This window comes from Eretmochelys imbricata, chromosome 1 (genome assembly GCF_965152235.1).
Source record: "Eretmochelys imbricata isolate rEreImb1 chromosome 1, rEreImb1.hap1, whole genome shotgun sequence".
NCBI classification, from domain to species: domain Eukaryota; kingdom Metazoa; phylum Chordata; order Testudines; family Cheloniidae; genus Eretmochelys; species Eretmochelys imbricata.
Window position 1 is genome coordinate 165391133 of NC_135572.1, and position 19154 is coordinate 165410286.

The 19154-nt window shown below is 43.3% G+C and overlaps 1 protein-coding gene across 2 annotated transcripts; it reads left to right on the forward strand.

Annotated features, from left to right (window-relative positions):
- The first annotated feature begins 3732 nt into the window (after nt 1-3732).
- ATP5PO (ATP synthase peripheral stalk subunit OSCP) lies at nt 3733-12696 on the forward strand. 2 transcript variants are annotated; one of them, XM_077818903.1, is made up of 7 exons: nt 3733-3864; nt 4301-4351; nt 9049-9159; nt 10137-10266; nt 10499-10611; nt 12077-12163; nt 12508-12696. In XM_077818903.1, exons 1-7 carry the CDS (start codon nt 3784-3786, stop codon nt 12619-12621), a joined length of 687 nt encoding a protein of 228 aa, XP_077675029.1. In that variant the 5' UTR covers nt 3733-3783; the 3' UTR covers nt 12622-12696. The 2 variants fall into 2 exon arrangements, with proteins under 2 accessions (XP_077675029.1, XP_077675038.1); XM_077818912.1 differs by lacking the exon at nt 3733-3864 and adding an exon at nt 5333-5414.
- The last annotated feature ends 6458 nt before the right edge of the window (nt 12697-19154 follow it).

The window sequence follows — 19154 nt, forward strand, 5'->3', positions numbered from 1 at the left end:
ACCTGGCTAATAGTATCTTGAGGTCAGCACAGTTCTCGTTTTGACTACTTCTTGATAGCCACCCCGTGGACAGTAATGATACTGTTCAAAGAGCTGTAGGGCTTTTTACATAGTGTGCACAATGACAACCTTTCTTCCTTTTGCAGCATGGAAAAGTGTCCCTCTGCTAATCAGAGAAGATGGAAACATGATGATGACATCAAGTGTTGCACTTAAGCAATTATCAGATATTTTCAAATCATAGATTCATTATAAATGCTGAAGGAGAAGTGGTCATGCAGGATAGTTATCTCACTGGAGAATGGTAAGTGGAGACACTTCAGGTGTTTACCACAAGGTAAGTAAGCAAGGTCAACAGTGCACTCTTGTATGGGTTCACCAACCCTATGTTATCTCATAGTAAAACTAAAGTAACTTATGTCCATGATGTTTATAGCTCAGAAAAGCATAAGTGACACTTTAACTGTATGACAAGCTGCCTATTTATCACAATACCTATTACATAACACTGGATAAAAAAACAACTTTTTGGAGCACAGAGGACCAAGCCCACGTTTCTGTGTTTTCAGGACTTTTTAGAAAGCATTCTACAGAGTTGAATTTCAGGGTTATTGTATGTAAAACCCTGAATGAAAGTCTGAGTATTTTTGTTATTGTTCCCTTTCCATTGCAGAGAAGGTCATACAGTTTACTAGCAAAGAAAACATTGAAACTGGGGTAAAGCATTATAAATAGTATTTGAAATACTTATGAATTCCCTTTGAAAACAAGCTAATAGGCAGAAAATCTACCTTTGTGCTTTATACAGTCTTCCCCCTTTTGTCATTGTACACAAGGTTTCAACACAAAAATTACACTTCTGTACCATGGCGCATGCATATCAGTGCATTGCTCTCTGATCTTATTTTTGAGACATTTTCTTGAGCCTTTTCCCTCACCGCTAAAACTCAAGTGCCATGTCCTCATTGTGTTGTTACTTCAGAATAGCTCAAACACCTTTGTTACTGCAAGGTGATAAAAAAATCACACTTTTTTAGCAGCGAGGAAAAGGCCTATGTCTGTAAAATGTGGACATAATATATACTGTACACATCTGGCTTCTTCAATTGTTGATAGCAACATCAGCTCCTCCTTCTTTTCAAAATTCTTCAGTCTTAGCACCAAATGCAGACCTCGCAGCAGACATGTGCTTGCTCCTGCATGGAAAAAGAGCCACTAATGTGACATGGCTGTATTACGATGATTTATTTATAACATTTCCCCCCTTGAGACCTGATTGGCTCAGCTATCGTGACCTGCCAGATGGATTGCCCACAACAAAAACTGTCTATGCAAATACAGAAAAAAAAAGCATAGTTAATAACTGCAACACCCTACTTCTGGATGTTTCTGGGGATACTGATAGTCCTGCACTCTGCACACGTAAAGACACACAACATCACAGAGTTATAAGTGAGTTGAAAACATCTTTCTTGCAGCCTATCAGACTGTGTCCTCACACCTTTGGGCAGCGGTCCCCAAACTTTTGAGGGTCACGCTCCCCTTACCCGTCTGCCCTCAGCCACCCTGAGCCAGGGCTGGGAGTGGGGCCTTGGCTCTGGGGATTGGAGAATGCAGAGAGGGGTAAGGGGGCCAGGGCCGCAGCTGGGAGCGGGAGCAGAGCTGAAGCTGGGCTGTGGTGGGGGCCTGAAGCTGGGCCTGCGGCCAAGTGCAGCTCCACTCCCAGCCTTGCCCACAGGCCAGGAACGGAGCTGCGGCCAGCAGCCAAGGCTGGGGACAGGGTGGGGTGCACCCGGGGCTGGGAGCCAGGGACACGACTGGGGGCCAGACTGGAGCAGAGCTGGGGGCAGGGAGGGGCTGGGTGGCACTCCCCTCTCCCCCTCCCCCCCCCCGGCTGGCCCAGTTCTGCTGCACAGCCCCCCACCACCTCGGATGGTCCTCCATGCTCCCGGGGGGGGGGGGCACGCCCCACAATTTGGGGACCTCTGCCATTGGGGCTATCGCAATCATCAACTCACAAATATTGCTATGGTAACTTAAGAAAGTTGTAAAATACAACATTCTGTAACCCACTAACACTGCTTTGTTCTCTTCTGACTGGAGAGGTGTAACAGGCCACTGAACACGTGGAATGGTCTCTTACAATATGTGTTTACTTATAATAAAGAAATCCAGTCCAACTTGTATTTAGTTGAGAGACCTCTGACTGACCGGTAGCAATCTGGTGTTGCTAGTTTCCGCAGCGTAATCTATATTCACTTCTCCACTGTCAGCACACAGATCCAGGAATGTGGCCTTGAGCATCCAAAAGTTCTGCAGGCACTGCTCATTACAAACAATGTGATCCCACCACTTGAAACTTGTTTCTCGGGCCCAGAACCAGTACTCCACCATCTGCAACTGCTCCATAAATGTCACCAATAGGTTGAACTGGTTGTAGCTATGTCCCACAGCAATCTGTTCAGCATGGAATCATCTCCCCCATGTCTATTCTTGAGGCTCAGCTAATACTGCAGGATGGCACATCCTGACTTGCAATGCTCATGACAATAGTGCAGAGATGTGTAGGTTCCATGCTTCTGTCAGAGATGGTAGACAATGAGGATGGACAATTAAGAAAGGGATAGATAATAAGACAGAAAATATCAGGTTGCCTCTGTATAAATCCATGGTACGCCCACATCCTGAATACTGTGTGCAGATGTGGTCACCCCATCTCAGAAAAGATATATTGGAATTGGAAAAGGTTCAGAAAACGGCAACAAAAATGATTTGCGGTATGGAATGGCTTCCGTATGAGGAGAGATTAATAAGCCTGGGACTTTTCAGCTTGGAAAAGAGACGGCTAAGGGGAGACATGACTGAGGTCCATAAAATCATGACTGGTGTAGAGAACATGGTGTAGATAAGGAAGTGTTGTTTACTACTTCTCATAACACAAGAACTAGGGGTCACCAAATGAAATTAATAAGCAGCAGGTTTAAAACAAACAAAAGGAAGTATTTCTTTACACAGCAAACAGCCAACCGGTGGAACTCCTTGCCAGAGGAGGTTGTGAGGGCCAAGACCATAACAGCGGTCAAAAAAAGAACTAGATAAGTTCATGGAGGACAGGTCCATCCATGCCTATTGGCCAGGACAGGCAGGGATGGTGTCCCTAGCCTCTGTGTGCCAGAAGCTGGGAATGGGCGACGGGGGATGGATCACTTGATGATTATGGTTCTGTTCATGCCCTCTGGGGCCCCTGGCCTTGGCCACTGTCGGAAGACAGGATACTGGGCTGGGTGGGCCTTCGGTCTGACCCCGGATGGCCGCTCTTCTGTTCTCCCCGCAGGGCTCAGCTCCCGCCCCCTGCTGTAAAGGCCTGGCAGCGGAAGCTGAGTCCGAGTAAGGGCAGGGCGAGGGCTGGGGCTTCAACTGCTGCCACGGAGCATGCTCAGTCGATGGGCGCACGCTCAGTACAACCCAAGCAGAACATTCCGTCGAGGAGCCGTTTGTACACCACGCTGGCGGGGTGAGAACGTCCCGGGGTTCCGGGTCCAACTCATGTTCCCGGGGGTCCGGACTCATGGTGCCCAGGGCTGAGGCTGTTTCCGCCCACCGCTTTACGTCACGTCCCGTCCCGTCCCGTCTCGTCCCTTCCGCCTCCTCCACCTCCCAACCCCAGTGCGGTGGCGGCAGCGCCCGCTGACAAACTACAATCCCCAGGAGCGGGCGGGGCCCCAGGACTCGCTTTCCCAGCGTGCCCCGCGGCGGGGGAGGGGTGTCGGTGTAGTACTGCGCATGCGTCCTAGCCGCCGGCGAGCGAGGTTTGACCTACAGCAGCAGGAGACGATGGCGGCGGCCGCGGGGCTCTCGGGGAAGGTGACCGACAGCAGCGCCGGGCTCGCGGGGACCCGAGCGGGAAGGGGCCGGGCCTCACCGCCCCGGGGTCTATGGGCTCCTCGGCCGGGCCTGGCGGCCGCTGCCCGCCTCCCTCCTCTCCCCCCGCGAGCCGGGCCCGGGGAGCCCCTGGTGGGGGGCGGGGGGTCCCGGACTCCTGGGTTCTTTCCTTGCTGGGGCGCCGGGCCGGGCCGAGCGGGGCCGGCTTGTGACCGCGAGGCTCGCTCGGGCCCGAAAAGCGGCTCGGGGGGGGTCGCCCGGCGAGCCCGTGGCCCAAGCGATGGTGAGACGCCCCCTGCTCTGAGCGCCCCAGGCCCCGCCCCGGCTCCGGCTCGCGGGTGTTTTTCCTCCCGGCTCACTTCCTTACTGCGGAAAATTACACGTTAACCCCCCACCCCCCCGCCCTCTTTTCTTCTAGCTGCGCTTCTTCAGCACCTCCCTGGCCAGGCCCGCATCCCAGCTGGTAAAGGTAGGGTCGCCGACAAGGGTTTGGTCACCCAGGGATCAGAGTAGCAGCCGCGTTAGTCTGTATTCGCAAAAAGAAAAGGAGTACTTGTGGCACCTTAGAGACTAACCAATTTATTTGAGCATGAGCTTTCCTGAGCTACAGCTCACTTCATCAGATGCATACTGTGGAAACTGCAGAAGACATTATATACACAGAGACCATGAAACAATACCTCCTCCCACCCCACTCTCCTGCTGGTAATAGCTTATCTAAAGTGATCATCAAGTTGGGCCATTTCCAGCACAAATCCAGGTTTTCTCACCCTCCGCCCCCCCCCCCCACACAAACTCACTCTCCTGCTGGTAATAGCCCATCCAAAGTGACCACTCTCTTTAAAATGTGTATGATAATCAAGGTGGGCCATTTCCAGCACAAATCCAGGTTTTCTCACCCTCCACCCCCACACACACAAACTCACTCTCCTGCTGGTAATAGCCCATCCAAAGTGACAACTCTCTTCACAATGTGTATGATAATCAAGGTGGGCCATTTTCAGCACAAATCCAGGTTTTCTCACCCCCCCCACCCCTCTCCAAAAACCACACACACAAACTCACTCTCCTGCTGGTAATAGCTCATCCAAAGCGAACACTCTCCCTACAATGTGCATGATAATCAAGGTGGGCCATTTCCAGCATAAATCCAAGTTTAACCAGAACGTCGGGGGGGGGTTAGAAAAAAACAAGGGGAAATAGGCTACCTTGCATAATGACTTAGCCACTCCCAGTCTCTATTTAAGCCTAAATTAATAGTATCCAATTTGCAAATGAATTCCAATTCAGCAGTTTCTCGCTGGAGTCTGGATTTGAAGTTTATTTGTTGTAAGATAGCGACCTTCATGTCTGTGATTGCGTGACCAGAGAGATTGAAGTGTTCTCTGACTGGTTTATGAATGTTATAATTCTTGACATCTGATTTGTGTCCATTTATTCTTTTACGTAGAGACTGTCCAGTTTGACCAATGTACATGGCAGAGGGGCATTGCTGGCACATGACGGCATATATCACATTGGTGGATGTGCAGGTGAATGAGCCTCTGATAGTGTGGCTGATGTGATTAGGCCCTTTGATGGTGTCCCCTGAATAGATATGTGGGCACAGTTGGCAACGGGCTTTGTTGCAAGGATAAGCGATTACCAGCAGGAGAGTGAGTTTGTGTGTGTGGTTTTTGGAGGGGGGTGGGGGGTGAGAAAACCTGGATTTGTGCTGGAAATGGCCCACCTTGATTATCATACACATTTTAAAGAGAGTGGTCACTTTGGATGGGCTATTACCAGCAGGAGAGTGAGTTTGTGTTTGGGGGGGCGGAGGGTGAGAAAACCTGGATTTGTGCTGGAAATGGCCCAACTTGATGATCACTTTAGATAAGCTATTACCAGCAGGAGAGTGGAGTGGGAGGAGGTATTGTTTCATGGTCTCTGTGTATATAATGTCTTCTGCAGTTTCCACGGTATGCATCCGATGAAGTGAGCCGTAGCTCACGAAAGCTCATGCTCAAATAAATTGGTTAGTCTCTAAGGTGCCACAAGTACTCCTTTTCTTGTCGCGCAGGGAGTTTCCCGGGGCAATTTCAGCGGGCTTATGTTGGCTATTTGTCCTCTACTGTTATGCCCAGGCTTTACTGTTCCTAGGCAGGTGTAATAACGTCTTCAACTATGCAGTCCCCTTAACTTAGCTTCCCAGGAGGCACAAGTGTGGTATTGTTGGTTCAGCGTGTGCTGGTTTGGCTGTGTCTGTGCACAGAATGAGCGTCCCAAGAGTGTCTCTGCCTCATTTACCTGAAAAACCACAAGCTGCAGTTAATTGAGGCATCTCTTCTGAAACAGGTTTAAGCCCCTTGATTACTTGTTTGCATAATGGATAGTAATTTTATTTAATTGGAATGTCTGTTGGTTACTTAATGATGCAAATGTGTTCTTTTCAAGCTGGTTATTTTTGTTTCAGTTCCTCTTGTAGTGCTGATGTGTGGGAGAATGCCTGAAGTGTTTGCCAGTTCTTAGCTTTTCATTTTTGTTGGTTACCTGTACAGTTAGTTTGCATGAATTTCACCTGCCCTAGCCTTTGGCATGGGGTATGACAACAGATCCTTTTTCTCAGTGTGCCCCCTTAGTCCTATGGGGTATGTCCAGTACAGGTTCGCTGCATCTCTGTAGCTTCCAGTGTAGCAGCAGTAGTAGAAATAAGTCTCTTCTATCAAAGCAGGAATTCCTTTTAAAGGTGGTAAAAGCTTTTTACCAGGGCTTCCTGCTTAAAGTGATTTGAGTGACAACAAGACAACCTTTTTAACACTGTAACTAATTCATATTGTTTTAAATATGAGAAGCTCAATAGGAAGTTAAACTTAATGATCAAACCAAAGGCATCCCAAAGAGCTATTGAGAAAAGGGAGTTAAATATTTTATTTTATTATTTTTAATAGTTTATTACAAGCATGCGGACAAAGGAGATCCAGTAGATATAGTGTATTTGGATTTTCAGAAAGCCTTTGACAAGGTCCCTCACCAAAGGCTCTTAAGCAAAATAAGCAGTCATGGGATAAGAGGGAAAGTTCTCTCATGGATTGGTAACTGGTTAAAAGATAGGAGACACAGGGTAGGAATAAATGGTCAGCTCTCAGAATGGAGAGAGGTAAATAGTGGTGTTCTCCAGGGATCTGTACTGGGCCCAGTCCTATTTAACATATTCATAAATGTTCTGGAAAAAGAACATTGGCAAAATTTGCAGATATACAAAACTACTCAAGATAGTTAAGTCCCAGGCAGACTTCGAAGAGCTACAAAAGGATCTCACAAAACTGGGTGACTGGGCAACAAAATGGCAGATGAAATTTAATGTTGATAAATGCAAAGTAATGCACATTGGAAAACATAATCCTAACTATACATATAGAGTGATGGGGTCTAAATTAGCTGTCACCACTCAAGAAAGAGATCTTGGAGTCATTGTGGATAGTTCTCTGAAATCATCCACTCAATGTGCAGCAGCAGTCAAAAATGCGGGCAGAATGTTGGGAAGCATCAAGAAAGGGATAGATAATAAGACAGAAAATATCATATTGCCTACGCCCACACCTTGAATACTGCGTGCAGATGTGGTCGCCCGATCTCAAAAAAGATTTATTGGAATTGGTAAAGGTTCAGAAAAGGGCAACAAAGATGATTAGCGGTATACAACGGCTTCTGTATGAGGAGAGATTAATACGACTGGGACTTTTCAGCTTGGAAAAGAGGCGACTAAAGAGGGATATGATAGAAGTCTATAAAATCACGAGTGGTATAGAGAAAGTAATAAGGAAGTGTTATTTACTGCTTCTCATAACACAAGAACAAGAGGCCACCAAATGAAGTTAAGAGGTAGCAGGTTTAAAATAAACACAAGGAAGTATTTTTTCACGCAACACACTGTCAACCTCTGGAACTCCTTGACGGAGGGTATTGTGAAGGCCAGTACTATAACGGGGTTCAAAAGGGAGCTAGAAGATAGGTCCATCAATGGCTATTAGCCAGGTTAGGCAGGAATGGTGTCCCTAGCCTCTGTTTGCCAGAAACTGGGATTGGGTGACAGGGCATGAATCACTTGATGATAACCTGTCTGTTCATTCCCTTTGGGGCACCTGCCATTGGCCACTGTCAGAGGACAGGATAGTGGGCTTGATGGACCGTTCCTATCTACAGGAGTCAAGATTTTTTTAAGTGACCAGTGATTTTTGTGTGACTAGCTTAACACACGTTAACAGGTCTGAACTCTGATAGTAGGTGTTGTTCACTACTTTCTGAAAATCAAGCCCCTTCAAGGTCTTTCAAGATGGGCACCCAAAATTGCTAGTCTCTCTTGAAAATCCTGGTTTAGTGCAGTGACATAATTAGCAGCTGTCACACACTATCTGTTGTCGGACCCAGTCAAACTCCTGTTGACTTTGTTGGGAGTTTAGTTGACCCTTCCACTAAAATTGGGCAGAAAGGTAGCCGGTTCTGGCCAGTGGGAACAAAGGACGGAAGAGAGAGAGTCCAGGTGGTCTGTTTGCTTGGGACCGAAGAAAGAGGACGGATGAGAGGCTGTGGGGAAGGTGATATAGGGTGGTTGGCTGGAAGGAGGTCACTTCTGGACTGGGGGCAGAGAGCAGCCTGAGCCACCTGGTTGCACAGTGCTGAGACTTTCTAGGCTTGAGGGCCCTGTGCTGTGTTCAGATGTACAATAAACCCTTCTGTTTTACGATGGCTGAGAGTCACTGTGGGGTGGCATTGCTCCCTCTGGGTGTGGAGGCCTCGTGGTCCAGTGTGAGTGGACTCCCTGAGGGGGCTCACGGAGAAAGAAGGTTCAGAGGTACGGTTCCAGGCGGCAGTGGAGCCAGGGGGCCTAACCCCAGAGAGAGTGCAGCCCTCCATGGTATTTTGTTTAATGTCATCCAAAAAGCACAGGGAGCTAAGCCGTTCAGATCACCTATCCCATGAATACGCAAAAAAATGCAACTAGGTAACAGTGGGCTTCTAAAAGCTCTCATTTTTCACTTTTTTTTTTGGTATTTGTGGTAGGTCAAAACCTTTAAGGGTAGGTTGTTTTTCAAGAGGAAAGTTGTGCATCTCCTGATGTTAAACCTGCTCTGAGTTAGTAACTGTCAAGCCTTAGGAGTCACTAATTTGACTCTTCTGTTTTTCAAGCCTCCAATCCAGGTTTATGGACTGGAAGGTCGCTATGCAACTGCTCTCTACTCTGCTGCTTCTAAGCAGAAGAAACTGGACCAGGTAGAAAAGGAGCTTAGTCGAATATCGGTAAGTAGGTCTTATACAGTTACTTCTCTAAACAATTTAAAAATAAGCTATAAATTAAGTGTTGTGGAAATGGCTTTTCTTATACTGTTTCCCCCCCTTTTCAATGATAGAGAAGGGATTTCTCCGTATTTAACGAATCCTAAACATTGCAAATTTAAAAACATCACATTTTTATATAGAATATATGATTAGTATTAAACACATGCTGTTGCTTTTCTGGTCTAGTTCTCAACACTGGCCCTTGCCTTAATAGAAAATGTGAAGAGTCCTGTTTGAAAGAGGATTATGTTAATGCAAACTAAATACCTTTTTAGCTTGTACCAGGAATGTCCATACAAAACAGCTAGAGCACAACATAGTCTCCAGTGTAGATGTAGTCTTTGGAGGCTTTTTTCAATCTTGTCACTTTCACATTTGCATATTCTGGTTATCTTCACTTGCTAGCTTTTTAGTTCCTGGGGGCAGGTCTACACTGCAGCTGTACCACTGTAGTGATTTAATGAAGACGCTCTCCGCTGACGAAAGAGAGCTCTCCCACTGGTATAATTAATCCACCTCTGCAAGAGCCGGTAGCTATGTTGGGAAAAAGCTCTCCTGCTGACATAGTGCTGTCTACATGAGCACCTAAGTCAGTATAATTACGTTGCTCAGAGGTGTGGATTATTCACACCTCTGAGCACCATAATTATATTGCAGTAATTCTGTAGTTTAGACTTGCCCTGGGATTTTTCATCATACTCTTCTATGCTTTGGGCGCGAGGGATTTTCTCCTTCTATATCCAGCTCAGTAAGTCAGGAAAGATTTATAAGAAGCTTTTTATTAGAAGTTTGTAGAAGTTTCTACTCTGCTTTGAAACTTTCCATGTTCCTCTTCATTTAGTTAATGTAAACCTGTGCATTTTCCAAGGATGTGTGTAAAAATGGGTGCACAAGGTTTTCTACTGGTGATCATGTTACCTATGTTTTATCTTTTTTAGACACTTTTGAACGACCCCAAATTGTCTAGTGTTGTCGTGAATCCTCATATAAAGAGTGTAATTAAACAAAAAACCATAAGTGATGTTTTAGTAAAAGAGAAATTGTCTCCGATCACCATCAATTTCATGAGTAAGTAGTCATTGATATAACTATAGTCTGAGCATTACACTAGGAAATATTAATTTTTCATGACCAAACTTACTTACTTTGTCTTAATTTCTTAAGTGTCTATGTAAAATGAAACTATTGAAGCATTTTGGTATTTGTTGTGGTTTGCTCTTTTGCATTCTTAACTCAGTTTGTATTGGATATATTTTTCATAGTTAACTTGGTTTAAACATTGCAACGTCTCTTTTTCCAGAATTGCTTGCTGAAAATGGTCGTTTGCAACAGGCTCCAGATGTAATTTCTGCTTTTGGAAAGATCATGAGTGCATACCGTGGAGAAGTGCTCTGCTCAATCACCACTGCTAATGTAAGTTAGAAACATAAGAACTGCAGGATTGGGCTTAATTGGTGGTTGCTGCAATTTTTTTTGCTTAATTGCTCTAAGCAGCCTGAAGAGGTTGAGCTTGGCTATGCTTGAGAAATGAAGAGCACTGCCTGTTCACCACAATACCTGAATGGAAGTTACTTGTACACAGGCTTTCAGATCCCCAGCAACCATTGACCAGAAAACAAAACTGTTGTGCATTTATTTCCTTAACTGACTTCAGTTGTTTCCCAGCGCTTACATAATTAACTGTGAGCGACAAATGGTTGAGGAAAACCACAGGAGGAATTTCTCAGAAATGGTCGGAAAACCTGCTCCTTTTGCTCTTGGTCTGCGGGAAATGGAAGTGGGAGGCTGCTCAAGTTTTGAGCCTCAGGTTGGAGAGCCAGTGGATCTTGCATTTTTACTTAGTCACTAGCTTGTCTGGTGGGCAGTAACTAAATACTTCCAGTCCTGTCAGAGTTTTGATTCCTCCTAGGTTGCCAGCCAATGACTTTTCCTAGTAAGTCTCTGAAAACCTAGGACTTGGCTGTAATTAGCTTCCTAGTCAGGCTAAATATATTCAATGCTTCCATTTCTTGTTTACAAAGCACACGGCGCTCTCAACATCCACAGCTTCAGACACTAGCATTGTTGTGTGCTGAAAGAACAGCCTAGTTAATGACTTACTGGACACATGAAAAGGCTTGCATGTGTGTTGGGGTGCACAAGTTCTCGTCTATGCACTAAGTTTCTGTGGCTAAAATGACCGCTCTTGTGCCCATTCCTGCTCTTTTATGGCTTTTAAAGACACTGATGTCACAATTTGTTTTTTTCAATAACTTACCAGCAGCACAGCTAGAATCTACAACTGTTGCTGTTCTCTGATTCCAGAGAAAATCTGCTCTGATTCCAGTCTGGTCCCCATCTCCAGAGTAGCTGAATGCCTTACAAACATTCCTGACTGTATCCTTTCTATAGCCCTGTGAGATAGGAAAGTATCCTCTCCATTTTGTAGCTGAGGAACTGAGGTGACTGCCCAAGGTCATACAGGAGCCCTGTGGCAAAGCTGAGAATTGCAATCCAGCGAGTAGAGTCCCAGTTCAGTAATTTAACCACCTTTCCTATCTTCAATCTTTAGTACATGTTTGCAGCAGAAAATAAACCTTCCCTGTGTAACCGAAACACAGCTGTCTTGTTGATCAGAAACATCTATTCATGTAATTAAGTAGAACTAAAACTAACTGGTCCAAGGCACACCAAACAAATGCTACTTTTTATGCTTTCTCACGTTCACTGTTTATTACCCAAAAGTGTCGCTCAGTGCTCTTTTTTCCTTTAGTCCCTCCTCCAGCTTGTGTATTAAGCTTGGGAATAGAAAATTCAGGTATTTTGGACATTGGATATTTAAATACAACCCTTTATTTTCTGTAGTTTGATTTTTTTTTTTTTTATTCCCCTGCCCCAGCCCTTGGATCAGGCTAGCCTTGCTGAATTAAAAACAGCTTTGAGTGGCTTCTTGGCTAAAGGAGAAGTCTTGAAATTGGAGACCAAGGTAAGGACTAATGACTTGTGAATAAATTGCATAAAGTGAAGCAATTTCTGTAACCAACAGGCAGATCTGAGGTACAGACTTCGTTGAAAGATCTATTCTAAATATTTTTTACGCATTTTACAATCTCTTGGTTTAGTAAAATTTGATACACATATTAAACTCTGCTTTTGATTAAATGCAGTGGCATTTTTAATAACTACTAAACTTCCATCATAGTAACTGCAAGAACAAGATTCCTATTAATTAGACAACTTTTTCTTTACTGCGTAGAAAAGATTGTCAGTTGAATATTTGGCCAATGGATTTTCATTTAATAGATGTGTGTAACTTTTTCTTCTTCCTAGACTGATCCATCAATCCTGGGTGGAATGATTGTCAGCATTGGGGATAAGTATGCTGACATGTCAACAAAATCCAAGATTCAGAAACTGACCAAAATCATGAGAGATACTGTGTAACATCTTATCCAACTGTTTTTCAGGGTGAAACCCATCAATCTATTATATGGAAACAATAAAATATTTCTCCTTCAATATGCTGTAGTGTTTGTTTAGAGTAAGGTGATTAACTCTGAAATGCAGCATTAGCTGCAGTAACCTCTCCAAAGTTAGGTTGTAAAGAGCATCAATTACAGAGCGCTATTTAGCCACCCTGTAACTCTTGGTTTGGAAAATGGGCTTGGCCTGAATCTAGCTATGTAACTCTGAAGGCAATGGAGAACGTTTTCTGGAAAAGTTGACCAATTGGTCAAACTATTGAGTTGCACTACATTAGTTATTGCTGCTGTCTTTTAATCCAGGAACAGTGTTCATACAGGGCACTACAAGGATGAATGCTCTATAAATGCCACCAGATTACATTTGCTGTTCCATGAGTCAGTCTGTTTTCAAAAACAGGAACAGTGTAATGCTTAAACAGCCATTAGTTGAAAACAGACATTTTGTTATGAAGCTGATGGAATGTTAAACAATGACCCGTTATCAATGAGTTCTCACAACAGCCAAGTACATAAAATTATATACTTGATAGGTGTTTCAGCCAAAACTCATCCACTTAAGTTTATCATACATTGTTTGTTATACAGGTTGCCTGTTAAACTACTGAATGTACAATTGTTTAAAAATCTGTTGATACATTTACTGAGACTTCCCACTTAAAGTATCCCTTAAAATATTCAAAATCAAGATAAATTAAAAGCAAATGGCTAATCGTAAGGCTGCATTGTAATATGCATTTCTTTGGACTTAAGGTTTATTTGGCTACTAATTCTCCTCAGATTTCAGTTTTTTTTAAATAGTAGGTTTACCCTCCAAAAATCCATGACTTTTTTTATGTAAGTAACCTTAAATGGTTTTGGAAACAGATTTTAAATATACTTACCTCAGTTGTGAGATCACCTATTTAAGGTATCTATTGGGTGCGCCTGACTGGTGCTCCTCAGAGAAGACATGAAACTGGCAATACTATTCTGAGTTTGTTGCAGATGTGCTAATTCCTACTACAACCCATTGTACAAGCCACTCTCCTTTTCTCCTATTTAAATAAAAGCACAAGTGGAAATTAAATGGTTTGGAGCGGGTAGAAGGAGAGAAGTGAGTCAGAAGCAGGACACCCTGCTGAAACTGCTGCACTTCTTGAGTTGCAGGAGTTCTTTACCTAGACCTATCAATTCCACACACACTCAGCTGTAGGCTGAGGGAGCTCCCTTTTTCTCTGCAGTGAGTGCCTCTGAGAAATCCAGAACCAGCCATGTCTACCTATTAGGACAAAGTAAGGCCCCCAAGAAAAAGAAAATAAAATCAGAGAGTACAGCAGCACACTAAATCCTGCAGCTGAGTTAAAGTGCTAACTGGGGTCCCAACCCTACACTGAAGTGTAATTTAGGAGTAAACAGAGGGTGAGGAATAGGGATCCTATTAGCATTTCCACTGTTTGCGTGGATTGAACTTGAAACCTGTCAATTTCCACATCTGTAAAATGGGGACAAAATACCTATTTCCCAGAGGTGCTGGGACACTTTATTTATAGATAAGAAAGCCTTGAATGAAGTGTGCTGTATGTTGCAAACCTTAGTAAAAAAAATAGTAATATGCAAGGAAATACAAATACTATCGTGTAAGTCTTTAAAAAAATTTCATTGATTCAAGCTTTTCTACACATTTGACAACATACACAATTCATTGTTAAAAAAAATTAGGTTTATTCTTGCGTAATTTCACATACATACAGTAATTTGTCAAACAAAAAGAAGAATAGAAACTTATTTGCAGTGTTAATCTCACTGAATACAGTAGTGGAAGTGAGTGTAATTTGTACAAAAGGAATACTAAAAACTCTGTTCTTTGACCTCGTTCATAAATGGAATAACTTAAACAAGTGGAGCAAAGGAAACAGCAGATTCAAAAATGTTCATCCAAGCATGTTTGAGACTTTCATAATATAAAGGAACAGTGGTGTCTAATTATGTATTTTCCATTATTACCTACGATGACCAGTTGAAAAAAAAAAAGCATGGAATGGATAAAGATATCTAAATTAACAGTACAAATAATTTTTTTTCCTCAGAAAAATACAACTTCCCTGTTTAACCAGATCTAAGACAAAGACAGGCAGCACAAGTATTTTATAATACCTTATGAATTTGTAGGCTCTGATGAACAGTACAATACTTTTTTTTAAAGGAAACTAAACAATACCATTTACTTGTCCACAAGTGTACTAGCAAGCAACAACACAACCACCAAGAGGGTGTTCCCCATTTTATGTAAAAATACTATGGATTGCCTTTTTCAATAACCTACCAACACAAAGTAAAAAGTACCCATGATAAAGTCTGTAAAGGTTTTAGAGCTAAATTCCTTTTCCAGTTAACTGAAGAAAGGAATAGGGTATTCTACAAAACCTATTAATCATGAATTAGCATTCTAAAAAGCATCTAATCCTTTGTGAACTGTAAACTAGTTGGGGAAGAACTTTTAACATTACAGATACACTGTATTTCCTTTCATAATGCTGATATTTAAATAGTAGCCACAGTAGGAAAACAGCAAATTACCTCACATTCAACCAAAACCTGTCTTTCTACTGGGCAAACTGGCCTCACAAGAAGATGCATTTTTTCAAGGCAAGAGAGGGTTGATTTGTAATTTCATCAATTAATAAGGATGCTGTACAGAAAAAATTGGATAGGCCTAATCTTTGGTCAAGCTAACGGTGTATGTGGTCAGAAGGCATGAGAAGAGAGTGAGGAAAATTCCATTGTAAAGCAATTGCAACAGCCCAGATTAAGAAATGTAACCATAGCAGCTAGGATTAGGAGACCTGTTAACCGCAAAAGAATAACCTGTCAACAACAGGAAAAGCTTGGTTTTGGCTCTATTCCTAATAAGGTATTAGACTGCCAAGGTTTGGAAAAATACTAATGTGGAAATGTGAGTAATTGAATATTGCCTGTAACCTAGATAAACTTCTGTGTGTTCCTGTTTGGGTAGAGCAGCTAGGCTGGCTGACTCTCCCTGCATGCGCATGCTTGAATAACGGTAGCCTCAGGCTGTTCTGATCCAAACACAACACATGGTTCATTTTCCACAACGATGCCAATGCATCCATATGCCGTGAGTTAGCGCAGGCTTATGCCCCACTGAAACTGGATGCCAGTAATATATGGACCTTGTGCTGGGCTTCAGCACGGGAGTAAATTTCATTGGTGGTGCTCTGTGCACCACACAATGAGACTGCTGTGGGGTTGTTCTGCAAACACCAGCACCTATGCCTGATTCAGGAAACAAGATTCTATGCACGGTGGGAATCTAGTGATCGCATCCCATGAGCCCTGCCTGGATGGCCACAGCTGAACTGGCACTGTGTGGTGAACGTACTGAAGGAGTCCTCAGATGCTACCAAAAGGGGAGTCAGTCAAAGCAGACTGGGAAGCTGTGGTGTGCACTAGTACGGACAATCGGTGCACAGCACCTTAGTGTGCTGTAGTTTTACACCCCAGCTTGCTGCGCACCAACGCGTCAGCTAGAAAAGCCCAAAGTAGCAGCTTAGAAAGGGTTAAAATACTTTGATTAACCATCTTTCACCAGCACTAAAATGACTGAAGTGAAAGCAAATGAACAGCAGATTAAAAAGCCCAGCTGCATTGGCTAGTCATTACTTGGGAAGTTTGCAACAAGCCCATGGTCAAAATGCTACCAAAAAAGTGGGCGATAGTGCTTTCTACCCCCGTCATGCTGGATCTGTGACACCGACTAAAGAAGAGCTTCCCTGGACAATTTTTGATTAATAAATGGTGAAAGATCAGACTTTAGCAGAGCTAAGGCTGCAACTCAAATCCTTTAGCTTTTGTAGTGCAGACTGACCACAAATCTCTGGGGAAAACTACTCTTTAGTTTCCAATCTAGTTTCTTAGGCTCTGACCATATTTCTTCTCTTGCATATGCTGCTACCATTCTCATCTGTGCCCATTACAACCTTCAAGAACCGCTGGCTGTTAGTCCCATCAGATCGCTGGTCACATAACAGTTCCCTTTTACTTGCTTGATGTTTTGAGGTCCTAGAATTTATTGCTAACTACGTATTTTACAGCTTTAAAGAAGTGCAAGGAATTAAGCTCAGCAGAACCTCTTCTAATTACTGTGTCAAACAACTATGCTAGTTTAACATATTTCTACTACACCTTTTTATGCACTTAAGTTAGGTCCTAAAATATCTTTATATACACAGAAAAATAATCTCAAACACAGTTCACACTTTAAAATATTTAAAACAAAAAATTGTCTACTCCTTTTTCTGTTATGTAATATTTGACAACATAGCCATGTTTTTATTACTGTATACACACATAGTCACATATATATGTGTATGTATTTATATATACATTGAAATAGATTTGCGTGCCTATGCACATGAACACAATGCCAAGTTTCATGTGGAATGCATATACTGTACAGGGCAAACCCTCTCAAAGCTACAGCAATTCGACACGATTACCAACTTTTCTGTGTTTCAAAGGTTTTGACTGGTATCATAGAATAGCAGGGTTGGAAGGGACCTCAGGAGGTCATGTAGTCCAACCCCCTGCTCAAAGCAGGACCAATCCCCAATTTTTGCCCTGATCCCTAAATGGCCCCTTCAATGATTGAACTCACAACCCTGCTCAAATGCTCAAACCACTGAGTTATCCCTCTCCCCCCAATAAGTGATAGATTAGCACTGATTGAAATTCCACAGTGGCGCGCACTGCAATATGAGTTTAGACTCTAGTGATGCTGGAAAAGTCCATATTTGTTACCTCTCAATTTTGATAACATTACAAAAGTCGTATTAGCCATAATGATTATTCTCCCCCCCCCCCCCACCCAATGCTACTCGCGTGTAACAAAAGGTGGGCTTTTCAAGGTAAACATTTGTAAAATGAACATTAAAAAACATTCCCTCATAAAAACTCATGGATAAAATATATAATTAGGTATGTCTAGCAAAAGTTTTGTAGAGTTTATCAGTACAATAACTTGCTGTCTCATTCAAGGTGCCTGAGTCAGGTCCCAAACATTATGCCACCTTTTGGAGCAAACATATCATTTGCACTGTCATTACACTTGGTAAATAGAAAGGGCTTTTGGCTCCTGAATCAACTTATAAAATTATCTATTTCATTATTTTTAAGTGTGTTGCTGTAGATCAAGATTTCAATCATGATACACACTGTAAAGAAAATTCTCTAGCAGTCAGTGGTTACAAACCCAATGAATAGCAGCTTGTAAAAAGGGAGAAAGCTGAGATCAAAACTGCAAGAATATGAAATGCTTTGATTCCAACTCAGCAGAAGCCTGATGTTCTGTTCTATGCAGGGCTATATATTGTAACCTTCCCTCCCTCTGGGAGTCAGATAACTTGAACGGACTGTATAATTGAGGCCCCAAACCAGCAAAGCACTCTAGCACATGTCTAAGTCTGTCTCTGTTCAGCAAAGAACTTAAGCAGCTGCTTAACTTTAACCACAGGAGTAATCCCATCCTTATTCATCCAAGCACATGCTAAAGTACTTTGCTGAACCAGGGCCATAGAGCTGTCATTGTAGATGGCAGGGCTGACAGATGAGCTTCCATTAAGTAGCCTAGAAAGTAGCCCCTATGGTAGCAATATATACAGAGATCACTGGTGGTTTGAATAGTGCCTCTGTGTAGATTAAATAGAGTGGGAGACTGACCACTTTCCAAATGCATGTGTTTAAGCGACAAGAGACTTAGAATATCCAAGCACTCTACACAGGACGAAAGAACACTGGACTGTTGTGGAGAAATATAGGCAAAGGCTTAGCCAGATGCTAAACATTCCCACATCGTGAATGAGTCTATTTTGGAGTCTGCAACGAAGACAGCCTAGGATGGGTAGTCAATAGGCAGACCAAATCCAGATCATTAGATGATTTTGAATGGACCTCAACATCTTTTTGTTTTTTACTTATTATCATTGTTATTGTGGTGTGAAAAATGTTTTTCTGGCATGTGGAACTTGACAAAAAATAATGGACTACCCCTGGCCTAGGAATTAGCCATCCATCATCTAGCACCTTGGAGTACGCTTCTGTTTACACTGCAAAGAAAGGCCCACAGCAGCGAGTCTCAGAGCCAGGGTCAGCTGACTCAGGCTTGCACTATGGGGCTAAAAATCGCAGTGATGACCATTGGGCTCAAGCTGTAGCCCAGGCTCTGAAGCCCAGAGTGGGGGGGAGAGTCTCGGAGCCCAGGCTCCAGCCTGAGCCGGAATGCTTACTCCACTCTTCTTAGCCCTGTAGCACACGCTCTGTGAGCTTGAGTTAGTTGACCCAGGCTTGGAGATTCTCTGCCATGGGTTTGGGTTTTGTTTGTTTGCAGTATAGCCGTACCCTAAGCATCCTGCTGGAATCCAGGCAGAGAGCTAAACGTCCCCTGGGCTCAATGACCTCCACCTACATTCAACAAAATACAAGAGGGAAGGGAGTGGC